This window comes from Cyprinodon tularosa, unplaced genomic scaffold (assembly GCF_016077235.1).
Source record: "Cyprinodon tularosa strain WSP-4 unplaced genomic scaffold, ASM1607723v1 ctg785, whole genome shotgun sequence".
NCBI lineage: Eukaryota > Metazoa > Chordata > Actinopteri > Cyprinodontiformes > Cyprinodontidae > Cyprinodon > Cyprinodon tularosa.
This window is the reverse complement of record NW_024039546.1, coordinates 45,313-66,486: the sequence shown is the minus strand read 5'-3', so window position 1 is coordinate 66,486 and position 21,174 is coordinate 45,313. Positions and strand designations below refer to the sequence as shown.

At 38.7% G+C, this 21,174-nt stretch overlaps 1 protein-coding gene across 3 annotated transcripts; it reads left to right on the top strand.

Moving 5' to 3' along the window:
• The first annotated feature begins 184 nt into the window (after nucleotides 1-184).
• LOC119773806 (kinesin-like protein KIF2A) lies at nucleotides 185-19,691 on the top strand. 3 transcript variants are annotated; one of them, XM_038270962.1, is made up of 22 exons: nucleotides 185-352; nucleotides 7,323-7,417; nucleotides 9,157-9,279; nucleotides 10,144-10,198; nucleotides 10,775-10,876; nucleotides 11,142-11,186; nucleotides 12,176-12,276; nucleotides 12,368-12,463; nucleotides 12,539-12,593; nucleotides 12,905-13,067; nucleotides 13,177-13,267; nucleotides 13,376-13,439; nucleotides 13,550-13,641; nucleotides 13,713-13,855; nucleotides 16,157-16,361; nucleotides 16,440-16,550; nucleotides 16,631-16,698; nucleotides 16,930-17,055; nucleotides 17,630-17,777; nucleotides 18,295-18,396; nucleotides 18,489-18,624; nucleotides 18,709-19,691. In XM_038270962.1, exons 1-22 carry the CDS (start codon nucleotides 292-294, stop codon nucleotides 18,792-18,794), a joined length of 2,268 nt encoding a protein of 755 aa, XP_038126890.1. In that variant the 5' UTR covers nucleotides 185-291; the 3' UTR covers nucleotides 18,795-19,691. The 3 variants fall into 3 exon arrangements, with proteins under 3 accessions (XP_038126890.1, XP_038126891.1, XP_038126892.1); XM_038270963.1 differs by lacking the exon at nucleotides 11,142-11,186 and having other exon boundaries at nucleotides 186-352; XM_038270964.1 differs by lacking the exon at nucleotides 16,930-17,055 and having other exon boundaries at nucleotides 186-352.
• The last annotated feature ends 1,483 nt before the right edge of the window (nucleotides 19,692-21,174 follow it).

The window sequence follows — 21,174 nt, the reverse complement described above, 5'->3', positions numbered from 1 at the left end:
CATAACTATAGAGATAGCTCAGGATAACCTGAGCCACTCTAACTATAAGCTTTATCAAAAAGGAAAGTTTTAAGCCTACCCTTAAAAGTAGACAGGGTGTCTGCTTCACTGACTAAAACTATTGCGTATTTTAATTTGAAAATACCGGACCGGAAATAGAACTCTTGGTAGCTACGTAATGCTCAGTCTGTTGCCTGCTCTGTATCTTCCTTTCAAACCAAAATACTTAGGCGCTGCATCTGCCCGGTTTAAGTCCATAGTCTTATGTTTGATATTTGTAAGTGATGTAGAATGGCGTCAGTCTTTGGGAAGATAGTCGTCGGTACTTATGTGGAGATTAAGCGGAGTGATGGTAAGTTATTGGTCTGTCCACTTTTTTTTGTTCTTCTTTACTTAGTTGTTGGCTGATCGTTGTTGCTGCGGGTCTGTTGAGTATAGCAACCGTTGTTCCCCTTTCTCGGCCGCAGAGCCTGTCGTTTAGCATTAGCAACGTCCAAACGGAAACATAAGCTGGCAGGACAGGCTGGGCGGCTGCTCTCAGCTCGGCCTTGGTACTTGAATGGAAGAGGCTTATCTTTGTTAGCAAACGCCTGGATCAATTTAGTACATGGTGGCTGTATCTGCAACATGCTATAGTTTGATAGCATCGTATGCGAACATTGAAAATTTAAAAATAATAATAATAAATATTATTGCAATGAAGTTTATGTTTTTAAGCCATAAAAACTTATATGACCAGGATAATTTATTATTTTTATTTTCTTCTTTTTTTTTAAACAAGCTAGGCTAGCTAAGTTATTACCGATGCTGAAAGCGGCATTAGCCGTTAGTTAGCTTAACGGCTAGCCCCGGCTTCATGTCGGCTCAAACTTATCATTAATTTTATAGAAGCTTATTCCATCGTTTTTGGTGTCATAGTTATTCAACGTTTTCTTTCTAGGTTAGAAATAGTGTTGTTAACATGCCACTTTGTTTCTATGGTAAACATGACGGAAATACAGTCGAATACATACTGTGTTTTTACCTAAATGTCAGGCACAAGTAAAGACAATAGACAGGCGTTTACCAGTGACACACCTGCTTTCAACGTGTACATCAAAAGTAACCACGGTGCTTTTTAAAAAGATCTATTGGATGCATTTTTTTAAATAAAAAACACTGCGTTTTGCATTAACAGCCATGCTAAAATATAAAAAAAAGCATCAATGCAATGAATGGGACATCCAAGCAACTTTGTTGATTTTTCAAGTGTTGCATGGTGTAGTTGAAATAGTGGTTTGGGGAAAATAGAATTTATAATGCATTCTGTGTTTCCCTGTTTATCCAAGGCTCTTTCTCCTGACTGATAGCTGTAGTTAAGGAGAGAGAGGAAGGTATATTTGCGTGTCTAGAGTAGGGATTGTCCTCTCTGAGGGTTTGGGGCATTGTTGGTCCAGACTCCAGCCAGTTCCAGGCTATTAGCCACCACCCCATCTGTTCAGGTCTCTGCCAGGACTCTCGCTTATCCACTCCTACTTTATTTTCCATTTCATAATGATTCCTCATATAAGCAACCCCGCTCATATATATATATATATATATATATATATATATATATATATATATATATATATATATATATATTTATAACAAAAGCAATTGGGGTTACTGAATCATAATAACTTAAAGTGTATGGGTGTTAGTTTAGTGATTCTTCATCATCTTGTTGATAAAATTATGTTATTTAATAGTGAAGTACAAATACTTGGTTCCTGTACTTAAGTACACTTTTTAGGTATCAATACTTTACTCCATTATTTATTTTTCTTCTGACTTCTACTCATTACATTTTCACACAAGTATCTGTTCTTTCTATTCTTTACATTTTTAAAACAAACATTACTTGTTACTCTTGGCTTCGGTTTTATCTGGTGTAATTGGATGAGTCATATAACGCAAACACTCATCGGTTAGCTAAAGGAAATCATCAGTGGCAAACAGGTGTTCTTCATTGTCTATGCCATGCTACAATATTGGATTCAGAAAAAGATGTTGAAATGTCTGAATGGTCGGACACAGGCGACGGCGAGAGAGTATTGGAGGACAGATTTTTCGAAATAGTCGAAGAATTGAGCTTTCAATTCATATAGTGGCATCTGGTCTTTTATTTATTTTATTTTTAAAAAAATTTTTTAAGGTTACTTTATTCTTGCTGTCTTTTTTGGAGCACATTGTTTTTCACTTTTACTTGAGTAAAGAGTCAAGTTGATACTTCAACTTTTTCCAGAGTGTTTTTAAACTACGGTATCTATACTTCTACTTAAGTAACAAATGCGTGTACGTTTAACACCACTGTTTAATAGTGACACAACAATCAGTTTGCTCTAGATACGTGTGTGCTAATTTTTCCAAAAGCAGCAGAATTGAACAGAAAATGACAACTATCAACAGTAAACAGGGAGATTTGTTATTAAGTTCTGAGGTGATCAGCTAGCTTTAGTGGAAGATATGGCTGATAAATTCCCACATAGATTTTTAAGCAGCTAATAATAATAATTGAACTTTATTGATCTCACATTGGAGAAATTTACCTCTGCATTTAACCCATTTGGGGAGCAGTGGGCTGCCATCGTGGGGTGCAGTCGGGGGTTAAGGGTCTTGCTCAGACAGCCAGCTTTGCAGTCTGCAGGAGTGGGGTTCAAACTCAGAACCTCAGGATTCCAAGCTCTATGCTCTAATCAGTAGGCTGCCACTTCCCTTCTATTGTTATTCATCTCAAATAAACAGCTCAAGTGAAGAAAAAAAGTTTGAGATGTACAGTGTTAAGTCCATTTGACTTTGATAACCAAGGAATGAATAAATGCCTTGTATATGACATAGAGCTGAAACAATTAATCGTGATTAACCGATTATCAACTATTTTAGTATAGAGATTGTAAAACATGCCTTTAGCCGACAGAGCAACCCATAATTATATAAAAATATAAAAAAATATTTAAACATTTTGCATTTAAGATAAAAAAAATAACTTCAATACATAACCCCTCAAGTGGAAACATTTTAGTTTCACCTGGTTTTATTTAGTAAAAATTCTTCTTAAGCTGGTTGTGCAATGATTATTCGAAAAAATAACTGGAAGTCCATTTGTTGTAATAATTAAAGCTTACTGTACATGCTCACTTCTTCTAAATGCTTCTTTTGTTGTTTATTACACCTTGATGCAGTGGTGGGTTTAACAATTATTGTTTATAAATCATGTGTTCTCACAGGACTGACTAAATCACCTACATGAACTTGCAGAGTTTACTTGAAAGATGTTTCTTTCTCTCGCTACAGAGAGATGGGAACTTTTTCCCTCCTTTTGTTGAAATGAGTGCAGCAGGTGCATGTTCAGTGTTGATTCTAACTGGTAGCACTGGGCTCATCAAAATTCTGTCTGTCTGGCACTGATTGACGGCTGTAGTGCCTGGTGATGAAGTTCTTTTGTTTCCTGGAAGAGATGTTGTTTTTCTTAATCCAGTTCTAAGGTGAAACATGGATGAGTCCATGTTCCACCTTAGAACATATTTTTCTAAAACACACTAACACTCTGAAAATGGAAATCCACGTCATCTTGATAAAGCAAAGATGTTTTACAGTAGTTATACAGAGTAGGAATAAGGACTATTAAACATTTGATATTAAAAAAAATAACTGAATGAAGGAAAACTTATAGAAAAAAACAAACAAACCTTTAACCCATTCCTAGATCTATGCATTATAGAAGAAGTAAGAACTTTTTCAACTCTGGACAAGCATGCTTTCAAGGTCGTGAAAAAATTGAAACCCTAGAATAAAACGTTGACATGTTTGTCTTTAGTGCAAAGGAAAATGGCAATAAAATAGAAATTTCAATATTGGTTGAAAATAATCTCAATTTTGATTCTTGCCAATTTACTTAAGCCCTAGTCAAGAACTTTCAAACTCCCACTGGACTGCCTTTGAGTCTTGTCTCTGGAGCATGTAGGTGTACAGTGTCGGTCAAAGAGCATATGCTGTGCGCTTGAAACCTGTTCACATGGTAACAAGATGAATAATAAAGCAGTACAGCATTTAGTGACATCACAAAGGTGTTATTAGATTAAACACTTAACAACCCCTTGTCTAAGTCATTTTATGTGTTATATTCTAATATGGGTGTTTGTTTTTCTCAAAATATTTGTATTGGAATTTGTTCTTTGCTATTTTATTAAGTTAAATAAATAAATAAATTAAAACAATATGACATCTTAAACACAGGCACGCACATTTAAGATGGCTGGAGCAGTAGGTCTACTGTATAATCAATTAGCTGATTAGAGTGTGGCACCAGGGGCCATCAATTTTGAACCTTTTCACAATATTCTAATTTTCTGATATGATGAATTTGAGATTTTCATTTGTTGTCATTTGTAATCATCAAAATTAAACAAAATAAACATCTGAAATATATGAGTTTGTATGTAATGTATGAATATAATATACAAGTTTCACTTTTTAAATGGAATTACTGAAATCAATCTACTTTTTCATGATATTCTAATTTTATGACCAGCACCTGTACTTAATGAGAAAAATTAAGAGCAAAATGAAGATGTTGCAGGGCAGAGTGAGAAAAGACAGCTCTTCTTACTTGTATAGATGTTTAGGCATTAAGTAACACAAACAAAATCTCCAGACTAAACTAAGGCTTGTTGCCTGTTGATTTTGGAATTGAGTTTCCCAGGCATTGGCTCCAGCTATCTGTTGTATTAACAAGCAAAAGCGAGCAGGTTGGTTAGTTGCAGGCTGCAACTCTGACAGCTGCTGCACTGGATGCGGTTTTTAATATAAATAATTAGCTTGGATATTAGTAGCCTTTGACTTTGGTAGATTATAGGCTGTTAATACCTTGTAATAATAAAACAGATGACAATTTGGGTTGGTTTTGATAATCTGCTATTACATAGACGGCAATAAGATGGTTGTCATCATAGGCCCAGTTTCACTCATGGGATGGATACCAGTGACAAACATGGGCCGATACAGATGTTGGTGCAGAGCTTCAACGTTTTCAGAGCAGAAAAAGACTTGAAAGGTCAGAGTTAATGGGTTAGACAGGCTTCTGGGGTACATTGTTGTCTTTTTCTCTTTTCCTTTTTTATACAAGTAAGTCTTTAATTTTGTATTTTTGACAGAGACCAGGTTTTAATATGAAATTTGATTAATTTGCAAAAACTTTTCTAGCTAATCTGAGGAGTAAAATCGTGTATTTAACGTATTACATATGTTGAGTGATACATGGAGGGAGAGAATAAATACATTCTTGTTTAAAGCAGCTTTGACAAGACACGGGCCAAATAAGATTACAAAGCTGATTTCATCTTTTAGTTTTCAGTATTTTTTTTCAGGCACCTCATGGACTGATCATTGGGGGTAAACTCTTGAAATTTATGGTGGCTCATCCTTCCTCCTCCAGACAAACTTGGCAAATAGAAAAATCTCAAACCTGGTCTAGTAATTTAGATTCTGGCAACAGAAGACAGACAAGTCTCATGGATTAGAATAACTGCCTGCCAGATTATAAGCAGCTTTTAGAGTATTTAAGTGTTTTAGTTATAGAGTAGTTATACTAAAACGGTGCACACCTGGGATCAATGAAATACATATATCGTAACCATTAAGTGGAGATAAGGAAGGAAGCTAAATTATTTCATAAAATAAATTGAGATGAATAGATGGATAAAATGCTAAGATGTAAAGGTTCTCTCGGCTTCTCCATCAACCTTCAATGGGAGCAGCTGAAAGGATCTGGTTGTTTGACCTTAGTGTTCTTGGTTGAACTTGGTGGTGTTAAAGATCCTGCAGATAAAATGGAGTCAGACACAACAATAAAGTCATAATCAATCCTGTAACAGGCAGGAAGCCACTGGAGTGACGCCAACCCAGGATTTCTAGTTTCCCACTTCCTGTAAGTTGCCTCAATAAAAGAATGACTGATCAATGTCTTTATAGAGGATTCAGAGTACTTTAAATCTGTGATCATTTCAGCATTTTGGAAAATCATTGTCTTTTCTGACAGCTGAACTTGACGATGTCATGTCTGTTTCTACTATTTGCTGTAGGTTTTACTTATACTACAAAAAACTTTCCTATTAATCATTATATTTGAAACGAACAGTTGGCAGACTTTAAGGATAATATTCTTCTTTTTTGTTCATGTGAAAAAGTATTCCAAGCAGAGATGGAAAAAAAAACATTTTAGCGTTTTTCAGATTGGATAAGTGACAATAAAATTTAAGGTAGAACCTGTGGTTGGAAAAAAAAATGCAGAACTACTTTCCAGTAAGCGGAAATAAAGGATCACGAGTAGATCAGTTTATCTCCTGTGTTGGAAATACGAGGGTAAAACTACTCGTATCTACAAAAGAACACAGAAAACATTTTAGCTTGGAAAATTCTGATGCTTTCTCTAAATAATGAATACTGGAACATGGTGTTTCTCTCTGCGCTGTGAGAGGAGCTTACAGCATGGCCTCCAATCCAGAGGCGAAGCTCCTTCCAGCTGTTGGTTTACACTGCAGCCAGAGGGGTGGATAGAAGCCTGCGGCCTTTCAGCAGCAGCTGTCTTCTTGCCTCTGTTATCTGCGACTCTAATTGTTGTTCATCAGAGCTCATAAGTTTGGAGCACTGAAATTAGCCTCAGCTTGTTTTCCTGCTCTCACATGACAGTGGCTCGCACAGAAAACGCATCCCACTGCAGTGCATTAGGTTTGAAATCATTATTAAACTTCTCAGAGACTATTAGGTTTGTTTCCCCTTCTGTCTCCGTATTTCCTCTTGTTTGTTAGATTTTTCTGGAAATCAGGGGACCGCTGCTCTCCTGTGTTGCTCTGTCTGCTAAAGGCATGTTTTACAATCTCTACCCTCCAGTTAACGATTAATCGCTTACTAAATTAGTTGATTATTCCAATAACCAATTAATCTGATTAATTGTCTCAGCCCTGATTTAAACATAATTTAATTTTCATGTTTTTATGATCGCAAGAGATTCAAGTCGTTACCTTCGATTTTAAAACCAGATATTTCACCACCTATAGCTTAAGTTTATTTGTTTGTTCAATTGATTTTCATAGCAGTAAAAGAGAAAGTGAGCGAAAGGTATCTGAACAAATGTACGTTGATCAGGTCGTTCATCATAATGCAGTGAAAATGTAGCCATCTGTGTGCCTTTGTGTCTCAGACTAGTTTGGGATCTAAAAGAAGAAGCTGTGTTTAATCTTTGGAGATATCCTGCAAACCTGACTCAAACCTGGCTTTGCCTTGTGTTTTTATTTGTTTTACAGGGCGTATCCATCAGGCTATGGTCACATCTATGAATGAGGACAATGAGAGTGTCACAGTGGAATGGATAGAGAATGGGGACACAAAAGGGAAAGAGGTAAAAACCGCATTTTACCTGCCATTTATTGCCTTTCAGGACGTCATCCCATGCAGAAACACACACTGTTACTTTCCATTGCAATGAATAATGCATCCTGATGCATTCCAGTGATGCCATGATTATGAAACATGCTTTGCATGTCCTGAAGTCCCACCAGAAATCACCTTCTGTATGTAAACCAGCAGGGCTTGTTTTTTTTACAGAGACAACTGTATCTGGGTGTTTATTGGAAACTGAATGTTCACAGAATCTGCTGTTTGATCAGTAGAATTCTGGCAATGAAAGTTCAATTATATCAAATAAAGTTTAAGAAAGTAGATTTTTCCTTTTATATTCTCTTTACTTTGCTAACAGAAGCCTTCAAGATGCCTTTTAAAGGCACACTATGCAACATTTTTCAGTTAATTAATGTGTTCCATAACGTTATGGATGACTAAATGAGTCATTTCAGGTTGAACAAAGGTATTCTCGGCCGCCCTGGTGGTCTGTGGGGGAAATACTGCACTTGCAACTGCAGGAGCACCGACCCGCACCCACAGGCTCAGAAGTCTCGTGAGAGTCAGTCTTGCTTTACGGCGAGAACTGCTACATGCCCCCAGTTAAAAGCATTCTCGTTGCTAGCACAGTGGCAATCTTTGTGCAGTTATGCTACGTTCACGCAGCAAAAGCAGCAAAATCGCGTCTGCTGCTTCCTTTTTGCTGCTTGTACCAGTTAGTTCTGACGCGTGGCTGAAGCAGCTTTGCTGCTCTGGCTGCGCGGTGCAAAAGTGTGTCTGAGGCGCGTTGGGCGGAGCTTCACTATCCTTTCTCTGCCTTGCAGCTATATTTGCTGTGATCAGTGGGAATAAAGTAGTTTTAATATGTGTTTAAGTGAGAAAATACACCTGAAAACGTAATCAGTGCAGTCAGTTCATTCAGATTATTATCCTGCCTTCAATATTTTTTCTTTCGGAGCCGCTCAGACCCCCACATACCAGCGGGGCGCCGACAGTATGGATCCCTTCATCAGCAGCGGTTCACCGCGGCAGCTGGTAGGTGTTTTTCATCTAAATAATCCAAACTGCATATTCTGCCGGCAGATTTCTGCATTTTAAGTTAATTTAGGCGTCAATAAACTGTTTAAGAGGAGTGATCATCAGCGCTGTGTCTCTCTCCCTGCGTTAAACGCACCCGACGCGCTGCTTCAGCTGCTCAGACGTGCTGCGCCTGGTGCTCAAAACGCGCCGCGGGACCTTTTGCTGCGCCTTGACGCGCGTCAACCTTTGACTTTGCATGTAAACTCACTGCTTCTGTCGCGCCAGCTACGTCCAGTGTGAACGCAGCGTTAGTCATTCGCTGCTAAGCTCAAAACAACCGCGCCTGGCTTGACGGAGAAACCAGGAGAACAGCTGTGCATATTTACGACAGTGCACTTTTACTTTCGCCCTCTGGAGGGAGCCTCACTGGAAAATCAACACCGGTTGCATAGTGTACCTTTAATATAAATCTAAAGTCATCTAAAAATATTTAAAAGCATTTATTTTTTTCTGCGCACTAAGAAGGTTGGATAACAGAGACTTAAGATCCACTTCTAGCCTTTTATCCTGTAATTGGTGTTTTATAATTTAAACCCAATCAAATCATGTTTTGTTTTTTATATTTTATTTAAGTTTTATTTCATAGTTAACATGTGAACTATAAGTGCACTTATTGACACGGATTAACCAAGGATTAATTTATTTATCTTTGTTTTGCAGATCGATTTGGAGAGTATTTTTTCACTTAATCCGGATGTAGCACCAGATGAGGAGATAGCCCCCGGCCCAGAGACTCCGCCCCCTCCAACACCCTCATTAGTGAAAGTCAGCAAAATTGCAAAGGTGATGCCAATATGGAGATTAGGTTAGGCCAGCTTCTGTCTGCTATGTGGTCAACCATTATAGCTTATAGGGTTTCCCTATGGTTACACTCATAAGACATATTATCAATTAAAACAATGCATTGTTTGGATTGACTAAATATCATATTACAAGTGTTTCTGCTTTTTTAATCTGTTTTGTTTTGGAACCTGTTAAGAGTTTTGCTCCAGATAAATTGCCTGCTGGGATCCATACAGCCATGTAGTTTTCTAAAGAAATGGGTTGGATTTGTATCCCGAATCAATGTTTTGGATAAATATGACATAGCAAGGAAATGGACAAAAAAGGTCTCTGCATCGACCAGAAGTAGATCCTTTGGGACCAAAATCTAATAGGTCCCATTCATTTTTTTATTTTATTTTTTTGTTGAATGATTAGCAGCCAAGTTTGACCTTCTGATTTCACTCTGCACCAGCATTATTTTCAAATCCAGATTTCCAAGCACTACTTATTTTTGACCCAAATATTTTCTCATAAAATACTCTCTTTAAAATATCAGCACCGCCAAACAACACTTGGTTGTGAAAGTCCAAATGTTATTGAGATCATTTTAGTATAATCTGTATTTGGATTACTGAAGTCCAGTTTCATGTCACAATGAAACCAGATTATTATTGTTTTTAAATCAGAAATAATAATTTCTTCAGGATGAAATCAGATCCAGGTTATTCTTTGGTTTGTTTGGCTGACTAAGGTGGTTGCAGTGCTGTAGTCATTTCAACCAACAAAAGAGAAGTTATGTTATAAACTAATCTTCACTCCTGAAGTTTGTTTCGTCAGTTTCTCATTTTACTCAATATGTTTTTCCTTCTTTTTTCCTTACAGAACCGACGCACAATAGCACCTCCTAAAAATGATGCTCCATCCAAGGATAACAGAGGTTTGCTTCAGATGATATTAAACTGTGAATATCATCGTATACACATGTGGGATCAGCAGAGGTTGTTGCTTCTTCTGCTCCCAACACATACTCCTTAGAACCCCCAAAAACAAATTTACAGTTTTTAAAAATGAAAAAGGGTTTAATGCATCTGGAGATATTATGCTTTTTATATTCTAAAGTAGGCCAAAATTTCTTAAGAACACTTAATAGAGCCCATAATATAGCCACAAAAAAAAAAAAAAAAAACATATAGCCTTTTGGGAATAATTTTATAAACTAGATAAAACGGATAAACAGGTAAACCTATATTAAGGTTTATGGTGATGGTTGACAATATCCTAGATGCACTAGTTTGGCACCCCAACAGCTTTTATTTATTCTAATTTAAAAAAAAAGGTTTTACAAATGTATTCTTGCTGACTTTAAGACTGTGGCCTCCTGGGTGAAGAGCCATATCTTAGCTCAGAATATTGCTTGATTTAGACCACTGGCAAATAGCAGCTTCTCTAGTTACACAATATGAATTTTGGATTATTTATATGATTTTTACATGAAGTGACTTTGTTTTCTTAGCAATTCCAACCCGGGCCAGAGCTCCCCAGCAACCAGAACCTGCTCCACCTCCTCCAGTCCAACAGCCTACTCAGCCTCAGACACAACAGCAACAGCAGAACGGTAAATGGATCAGAACATTTTTTCTTTTCCTTCAGCATAGCTATAATATCATCTTATCAGCAGGAATTCATTGTTTTCAGTTCATTTCTAACATTTTTCCTGGAAATAATAAATTCTTATACTATTTTGTCAATTAAACATGTTGTATCTGTATTTTTGTTCTGTTTTGTGAATCAGTTTTTAAAACATTTGTCACTTTCTAATGTATTAATAGACATGGAATGTGGAAAAAAAAGGCTTATTTTGTTGATCATATTTATCACAGAATCCTCACTTCAGCTGATGTCCAGAAAGGAGTTTGGACAGCTTTGTATGTATCGCCTGCCTGTTACCCCTGACCTCAGTGCTTTGTGGTGGTTCTGTACGGTTTCCTGTTAGAATGTGAGAGTCCTAGACCCACTATTGTGTTCAAACCTGTGGTGTGGAGATGATGCAGCACGACCCAATCCACGCATCAGTTAAGCTTTCTGGGTATTTGGGAGCAAAACCAGGACATGACGGCTGCTGTTTGGCTTTGCTGCCTTTGGCCACTGGCTTAATGCTGAGTCACACATGGAGAAGCTGCTGGTTCTTAGTGGTTCTCAGACAGCAAGAGTTGCCTCAGAGAAAATTATCAGATTGATAGAAGAAGACGAAGCCTCCTCGCTTCCCCTCTCCATTGGTCCGAGGGATGACGCTGCCATTCTCTCAAGCTTTCTTTTCCTGGTTCGGACCCAGCTCATCATCTTCTCCCAGATTAGAGCAGATTATTAATCCTCTTGCTCTGGTAGTTTAGGTTTTGAGACAGGGGATGCAGGGGCCAACCGGATAATCTTAATCAGTTTTTTTGGGATCTGAGATGATCTTTACTTGCTTTTGCTCTGCTTTTGGTTACTAATCATTCTGACTGATCAGTTGCAACACTAACCACTGGGTGTGCTGTGCTGGGAGCTTAACACTGGGATAGATCACTGGTTTGTTGAGACAATCTCATTTAACTGAAGTAATCCTAAAGAAACGCAACATTAAAACCTATTTCTTCATGTTGTTCCCAGTTCTGTTGTGTCTGCTGGAACAGATTAAAGGAAGCTGTAATATGAGCAGGCTTTGGACTCTCTCTAAAGGCCTTTTGTTGGCTAGGAAGAGAAAGCAGCTAGTGTTTTCGGTGGTGCCAGCCGCAGCTTTATTGCTGTCCAGCTTTTAGGTTTTCCCTTTTTTATTTTGGGAACGTCAGCAGTATTAGAGAAAGCAAAACAAGCAAGATATTGCTTAAACCCTTGTAAAATCTGAGGTATTGCTGTTCTTCTTTCTTAATGGCAGCGAGAAGGAAGTCGAACTGTGTGAAGGAAGTGGAGAAACTGCAGGAGAAAAGAGAAAGACGTCGACTCCAACAGCAGGAGCTCAGAGAGAAAAGAGCTCAGGTGCAGCAGTATAAACATGGCCATTTGATATGTATGGTTTTTATTTGTTTAACATCTAATTTATATAATTTTTTGTTTTTTTGTTCCCAAGGAGGTGGACACCACTATCCCTAACTATGAGATCTTGTACATGATTCGAGATTTCCGGGCGAGTCTGGATTACCGGCCTCTTACCACTGCTGACGTGGTGAGCAGGAGTTTCCTCTTTTGTTTTGAAAATCTCAGGATGTTGTTGTTATTCATTATGCTTTGCACTGTCTAGATTGAAGAGCACAGAATATGTGTTTGTGTGAGGAAGCGTCCTCTCAACAAAAAAGGTAATGATGAGTTTTTGTGGCACACAATCATTACTGTATGCTCTGCCTTACAAAACTATTAATACATATGGAGAACTTTAACATTTAATTTTAATATGAAGTGACAAGCCAAAATTGAGTATGACCTTCTAGCTTAATGCTAGAATAGCCTAGTCAAAGTCTATCTTTATTATTTATATTTTTAGGCAGGATGAAAACAATTATTTGCTGTATTTTCTAATTTATTTATTTTAGTAAAATTGACCAGACCAAAAGTAAAAAAGGTCCTATTATGTTTCTGCAAACTGAGTCTATCCTCTGCTGGGTTCCAGAACTGACAATTAAAGATCTAGATGTGATCACCATCCCCAGTAAAGATGTAGTGATGGTGCATGAACCCAAACAGAAAGTAGACCTCACCCGCTACTTGGAGAACCAGACGTTCCGCTTCGACTATGCCTTCGATGACAGCACGAGCAATGAGATGGTTTACAGGTTAGTAAATGTGGACAAACCAGGATGATGTTTAACATCTCCTTTGATAAAAAAAACATCCTGTATTTGCATATGAGCTTATGATTCTCTGCCGTCTCTCAACCTGAAGGTTTACTGCCAGACCTTTAGTGGAGACCATTTTTGAGAGGGGGATGGCCACCTGCTTTGCTTATGGTCAGACCGGCAGCGGTAAAACACACGTGAGTTTAATACATCCGGGAACTGTTGAAAAATTCAATGTTTTTTTGTATGAACTTTGCTCGTATTTCATTATTCTTACATTATTTTAAATGTTCACTGTATTTCAGACTATGGGAGGAGACTTCTCTGGGAAAAACCAAGACTGCTCTAAAGGAATTTATGCATTAGCTGGTAAACATTAAGTTCACTTCAATTTACTAGTTTGATAAATAAAACCAATTTGAAATGAGTGGACTTGTTTAAGAGTTTAAACGGTAGATTTTGTTTGTCTTTTTCTGCAGCCCGGGACGTGTTCCTGATGCTGAAGAAACCCAACTATAAGAAATTAGATCTCCAAGTTTATGCAACCTTTTTTGAAATCTACAGTGGGAAAGTAAGAGCTACGCAGTTAGCTAGCTAGACGCTGGATGCAGGGAGCTGACTCTTTTTTGTTTGAATTTCCAGGTGTTTGATCTGCTGAATCGCAAAGCTAAGCTGAGGGTTCTGGAGGACGGGAAGCAGCAGGTGCAGGTGGTGGGCCTGCAAGAGAAGGAAGTCAAATGCACCGAAGATGTCCTTAAACTGATCGAAGTTGGAAACAGCTGCAGGTATGACTGAGTTGTTAACGTTTCAGTAAATGGACAAATGTTTCTGTAGCTTTTCTTCTTCTCAATGTAAATTGTTCTTCTTTGGGTTTGTTTGCAGCCATAAACTCATTGCATTTGATCAGATTCTATTTGATAGACCAACATATTTTTAAATCAGACATTTATTTGGAAATATGACCCATTACTGGTTTCATTTCATCATCATTCAGATCCATGCATGTGAGCTAGAAGGATTTTTCCACACAACCGTTAAATCCCACAGCAATGGACTGCGAACAAGAGAGCATTCAAGGCCATGAAAACAATGAAAGCCTGTTTTTTAGCTGCACTTTGCACTTTATTTTCAACAAGGACCAATGTTTAACTCATGAGGGGATTCTTTAATTAAAGATATTCATGTTTCCTTTTCGACCTCACCTACAAACATGTATATCTAAATTTGATGGGTATTGTTAGTGCAGAGGATTAAAAAAAATATTAGATTTTGGGTAAAAAAATCAAACTAAATGAAATTGAGATTTTTAGCAAAATTATACATCTTTATAGGCTGCTGAGACGGTAGGAAGAAACAGAAACTATTCTTGAAACGGCCATAAAAGAGGAATCCTACTGAGAAACATGGCAGTATGATGCTATAGTGATTCTTTCCTTCAGGAAAAAATGGAAGCTGCAAATAATTATGAAGATCTATGGCAGTAGATACAATTCTGTTGGACGGTCAGCCTTTCAGCAGAACAAACCTAAACAGTCTGAGCTACAATAAAATAGTTTAAATGAAAGTATATTGAATGTATTGAGGAGGATTTTCACCAATTTTTTAAAAGACCAGCCCTCTCCACTTGAAAAAAAAAATGCATATGCAAAACCTTTTACCTGCTCCTGAGAAGGAACCCCTATTAAATGCGTGCTGAAGCATGCACAAGCTCATTTCTCCTCAAGCTACGGGGACGCAATGAATGATAAGACTGTTGCTCGGATGGATCTCATCACACCCATATTTATATATATAAAAATTTCCCTTCAAATAAGACTACTGTGCTGCAGTGGAAAATGTTAAAATTTTTGCAGGGTAAATGAGGATCGGTGGACACCGTTTAATTACTAACGATGCAAATTACTAATCTTATCTTCCCAGGAAAGTTAAAATAAAGAGGAAGATAAAACCAATAGCAGCGATGTGAAATAGATTTCTCCTAATAGCATGCCAAACTTTACCCGTCTAGTAGAAACTTTGCTACGGAGGCATCAGCGGGAAGCCCGACCTGTGCTTTCAGTGTACCCTATTGTGTGAAAGAAACTCCCAAAATCACTCTGGTTTTGTTTCTCTCTTCTGTGGCCTTTTTTTCCTGTAACAAACCGTGGCCATTTTCAAAGAACTGCAGTGAGAAAGTCGAACTTCAATGACTGGCTAAAACTGTAACTCAACACATAACTGCACGTGTGCAGAAAAAGATAGCTAACGGGATGAGCACGTAGGATGGCCACACATAAACATATCACCTGAATGATTAGCAATTAGGAGGACCACTTATTTTGATGATCAACCCAGAAAACAAAATCCCCCACTACACCTTTTAAGGGATGAAATGATCAAGACAAATGTCTAATCTATAAGCTGTGGCAAGATATTTTCCCTCCCATCAGTACTGAGCTTGAAATATTTAGCAGAGTAAAATGTGCTGGAGTTCGATATCAAGCTGGGATTACATGGTAAAGATGTTCCCTTACCCCCAGATTCCACATTCCTCCGTCGCCGCTCAGCTCCCATACGTCCTGCGGAGTATTGTGTCCTCCTTGCTCAGTCATTGAAAACTGTTCCCACAGATTTTTTTTATTATGTTTTATTAATCGTTTATTACCTCGCATTGTGTTCCTATGAAATAACTAATAATAATTATTTCGTGCATGCTCGACTCAAGCTCCAAGGAACTCAGAGCAGAGAAAGACGGAGGAACCATGGAGGCTGTAGGCTTTGCTTTGTGCAGGCTGTTTGACACAGAGCAGGGCGATTGCGGAGGATGTATGATTTCAGGGTTAAAGGACATCAGGAGCTGAATAAAGGAGAAAGATGGAGTTTACTGGTTGTGTCTTTCTGGTTGTTAAAAGTTTGAACTCCAGTGTGATTCGAAGTCTACCTCAGAGTTCTGTACATCTCTATATTGGTCTATAAAATAAATCCTTTAATCCCCGATTTTATCATATTGAAAGATTAAACTTTGCAAGGAGCTGCACAGGAAACATTTCCTTGGTTTACTTCCTGACAGCTGATCTGGTGTTTATCCCCTCATTCTTTCCTCCTAGGACATCTGGGCAGACATCAGCCAATGCACACTCATCCCGGAGCCACGCTGTGTTCCAGATCATCCTACGGAGGAAGGGGAAGATGCATGGGAAGTTCTCCCTTATCGACCTGGCAGGGAACGAAAGAGGCGCAGACACTTCAAGTGCCGACCGGCAGACGCGCATGGAAGGAGCCGAGATAAACAAAAGCCTGCTGGCTCTGAAGGTGATGATGAATTTGATAAAGGATACTGTTTTTTTTTTCTCTCTCTATTGTTTGCTCATTTTCTGTGTTTTGTTTCAGGAATGTATCCGAGCTCTTGGTCGTAACAAACCCCACACTCCTTTTAGAGCCAGCAAGCTCACACAGGTCCTGAGGGACTCCTTCATTGGGGAGAACTCTCGCACATGCATGGTCAGTTTATCCTCTACATGAGAAATCCATGTAGACATTTCTAATAATCCCTTGAATCTAAATGTGCCATATGACCCCAGATTGCAACAATCTCTCCTGGAATGACCTCCTGTGAAAACACGCTCAACACCCTGCGCTATGCAAACAGGTGGGAGCATTTGAACCAATGCGCTGATTAGCCTTTCCAGCTTCTTTATTTACGCTCTGGTCTAGAGTACCTTTATTATCTGGATGTTTTCTTATCCGTCCAGTGCTACTGTCACTTTGATCTGCTTATTTGTCTTCCTCTCTCTTTGTACACCTTCTTATTCCTCCTCTTTCCTGCTCTCTCTCTCCTTCCTGCCTCCCTCGCTCTGCTCCTTTATGCGCTGCCGCTCAGAGTGAAGGAGTTTGGGATTAGTCCGTCAGACATCCCCTTCTCTCAGGGCGGTCAGGGGAATCGCCCTGAGCACTCGCCAACAAATACCTTTGAGTTCGATGACTTTGTTGCGACCTCTCCCAGCAGGTCAAATACTGCATGCTCTTCCTCCCGTTAAAATCACACCTGTCCGCTCCTCATCAACTCATCACCTTTATAATTCTTTTGCTCTTTTCCCTCCATCTTTATTTCCTCCCCAGTGACTCCTGACTGACATCCATCTGCCCTGCCTATTTTTTTGTTTTACATTGTGTTGTTCAGTTTTGCCAGTAGTAACATCTGCATGCGATAGTGAAGCCTTTAAGAATTAGCTCTGGGGTAGAAGCTTTTGTTAAAGCATACAGGAGGAGGTTTTGTTTAAGGCCAACTCTCAGCAGATACCCCCCTAAACAAACACATACACTCTTCATTAATTGCATACTTACAGGTCAGGCACCTGGTTGTAATCCCCCATGATAAAGGCTTTAATTGGCTTTATAACTCATGTTATTTAGACTTTATTTTAACCCTTGCATGCCTTTGATGCTATAATCTATATAAATGTGCAAAGTGTAAATGAGCCCATAACTGCCTCCATATTTCCCCTCAACCAGAAGCTGTCCTTAGAGTACAGCTGAGCCACTCTGGACCTGATGAGGGTTGTCTGTTTTATGCTCCACAGGGTGAAGGAGCTCACAGTGGACCCCAATCAAGTGATGGAGGGAGGAAGAGCCAACATCCACGGCATCAACCAGCTGGATATTTTAGATGAGAAATGGCTGAGTATCTCCCCACAGAGGGACGACCTCAAATTGCTCTGTGAGCAGAATGTAAGTCCCGCAGAGACTTTACCATGAGACGATCAGTTTTTATTAAATGTGATAATTTAGACAGAGGTGGAAGTTGCTCAAACATTTGTTGGTGAATATTTCAAGCCTATTTTTTTTCTAAAACATTTACTAACAGAGCATCAGTTCCCTGATCATCACCTTCTTAAAGGATCTACTCTCCATTTGTCGCATCTTTCCTATTTGTGAAATTTAATGTTTTTTTAATTATATCAAAAGTAAAATTTCATACTGTAAAGAAGGGTTAAAAATCCTCAGCACTGTTCAATTCATCATCTGAAAAATTAGAACAGCATCGAAATCTTAAAATTAAACATTTGTCCAGCATCACTTGTTACTTTCCTTTGGTGTAGAGTGCTTTTAAGGAGTTAAATGAAGACTGTCTGCCACCTCCCATCCACAGGGGTTCAAAAAGGGGACCTGAACATGTTTATTGTTTGTAGGGAAATCCTAACCATGCTTTGTCTGTTTCTCCTGCTGATCCCGGATCTGTTTGCAGGAAGAGGAAGTTTCTCCACAGCTCTTCACTTTCCATGAGGCTGTTTCTCAGTTAGTGGAAATGGAGGAGCAGGTTCTGGAGGACCACAGAGCTGTCTTCCAGGTGGGAACTAACTGTTGATCATGCTTTTATTTCCTCATAAAAAATAAAAAAAAACTCTTCTAAGATAGCTATGTTTCCGTGCCTCTGAGCAGGAATCCATAAAGTGGCTGGAGGATGAGAAGGTGCTGCTGGAAATGACCGAAGAGGTGGACTATGACGTGGAGTCTTATGCCACTCAGCTAGAGCAGATTCTTGACCAGAAAATAGAGATCCTCATTGAACTCAGAGGTGGGACTAGGACTACTTTTTTAAAATCTCATAACTGCCATATCTAATAGGTGACTGACGGCATCCTTTCCCCTCTGAATACAGATAAGGTGAAGTCATTCCGCTCCGCCCTCCAGGAGGAGGAACAGGCCAGTAAGCAGATCAACCCCAAGAGGCCGCGTGCTCTTTAGAGACTGAGGTTTAGTTGGCGCAGTGAAGAGCAGAAACACTAGATGTTCGTCACAACTCCGTCTGTCCCCAGCAGCAGTGAAAATAAACATAAGGACTGTCTAACACGGCAACAAGCTCTAGAAATGGTATTTGTTCCTGTTTCCCTAACAGAATTGACTCTGCTCTAACTCTGACAATGTTCCATATTTTAGGTGTTTTTTTTTCCATGAGAAATTTTTAGTTTCATTCTGTGTACTTAAATTATTTTTGTTTTATACTTTTAGCGAAGTTCTTTTGGCTGGATTTATGTAGGGATTCTAATTGAGCTCATTTCAAAGATTAACACAAAACCAGTGTTTTGTCTGCATGTTTATCTATACCTCTGCCTCAGAGTCCTCTGTTCACATCGTGACATCCCATTTCTTTCTTTCTTCGCTCTGAGTTGTCTGTCGGGGAGAAGCATTGGAGCTAATCGTTTTCTTTATTTCCTGGTGTTCCTCCTCAGAGGTTATTTAAACTGTAGCTCGCTTTGGTCTGTGCCACATTCTAAACAAGTGGCAACGGCTGACTCCGTTTTCCACCCGTGTTTACAAAAAAGGAACGAAGAACTGTTAATAGATGTATAGTGAAAACCACTGACCTGCCACTGGTTCATGTTTGAGTTTCCACTGGATGTTATGCAGCAGGAGATGTAAAAAAAAAATTTAATAAAAACTCCTGTTTCATTGGAATGATTTGTGAAATGTTCTCAAAATAACCTGAGCAATTCCATCTTATCAACACAGACCTTGTGAATCTGGTCTGTACCGCACAACTTATCCTGGTCTTGGTACATTTTATTATAGTTTTGCCAAAGCTGCATGAGAAAATGAAACATTTTATGGCAAATTATAATAAAAAGTTTTTTTGCATCTAAACATATTCAGTTGTCTGATTTCCCTTTTTTTTATAGAGACTTTGTACTCTATCCATGTGTAAAATGTAAATAGATGTCCAGTTATGTGGACTTTTATTTTGAAATGGAACTAAATAAGGTCAAATTTCCAGCATGCAGGTTGGGGCCATCATGACTCTTTATCGCCATCTACCGTCTTAGCTAAGGCAACCAGTTATATGGAGATAATGGATTTTAAAATTTAATAGGTTGATAAAGAAAGGAAGATAAAATTTGATGGAAAATGATCTAAACATATTAATCTGTTATCTAACCAACTATGCATCCATCTATTAAAGGAATAGTACACCCAAAACATGATTAGCCTTCATTTTCTACTCACCCCCATGCTGAACAACACTCTGGAGTACTTTTTTGATATCTCAAATGCATCTGGAGATCTGGGAGGCTTCTTGCTGTCTGCTGACATTCAAATAATGGAGGTCTATGGCGCCCGAGACAGAAAGGTCCATAAAAGTCCATAAAAACGTGTCAATATTCCTCCATACTGCTCGTCCAATGTATTCCAAGTGTCCTGAGTGGGTAGCGTCCATAATTTACTCGAAACGAAGTCATTTAGAATGTTTTTAGAGCATAAACAGTAGTGTATAGGATTTCCTAATAGCGCCCCCATGCGCGCTCACGGCGCTACGGAAGCCGGCAGACCAAACCAGCGCATTCAGCTCGGCAAAGAACTCATGCTCTTCCTCAACACTGAAGTCCTCAGACATTTTTCTTTCGTTGTTTCTTTCTTTGCACAGGTAAACAGCACATTTCTTCTTCTACGCTTGCATTATCGGCAGAGCAGACGCTGAATGCGCACTTCCTTCCGGTTTGGTCTGCCGGCTTCCGTAGAATCGTGAGCGCGCATGGGGGCGCTATTAGGAAATCCTATACACTACTGTTTAGGCTCTAAAACGTTCTAAATGACTTCGTTTCGAGTAAATTCTGGATGCTACCCACTCAGGACACTTGGATTACATTGGACGAGCAGTATGGAGGAATATTGACACGTTTTTGTGGACTTTTGTGGACCTTTCTGTCTCGGGCACAATAGACCTCCATTATTTGAATGTCAGCAGACAGCAAGAAGCCTCCCAGATCTCCAGATGCATTTGAGATATCAAAAAAGTACTCCAGAGTTTTGTTCAGCATGGGGGTGAGTAGAAAATGAAGGCTAATCATGTTTTGGGTGTACTATTCCTTTAAACATGCAGTCATCCAACTTTTCTTTGGGCGAATTTCCATAGTTAAAAACCAGACTGTGCAAATGTCTATAGCACATTTTTATATTTTATTTTTAATGGTAGAATCACCTTAGGTCTAGAAAAGTAGGTTTTTTTTTTTTTTTTTTTATCAGTTTAAATAAACTAAATCACAATGAATAGATGTATTGACCTTGAATCTGTCCACATTGAATTGAACAGATTGTATTTCTGTATAAAAAAAAAATTAAGACACTTATT

Coding starts and splice junctions, on each gene's coding strand:
- LOC119773806 (XM_038270962.1), top strand. CDS start 292: ATGGCGTCAGTCTTTGGGAAGATAGTCGTCGGTACTTATGTGGAGATT. Junction 11,187..12,175: donor AAAGGAGTTTGGACAGCTTT/GTATGTATCGCC, acceptor TCTTAATGGCAG/CGAGAAGGAAGTCGAACTGT. Junction 17,056..17,629: donor GTTGCGACCTCTCCCAGCAG/GTCAAATACTGC, acceptor TATGCTCCACAG/GGTGAAGGAGCTCACAGTGG.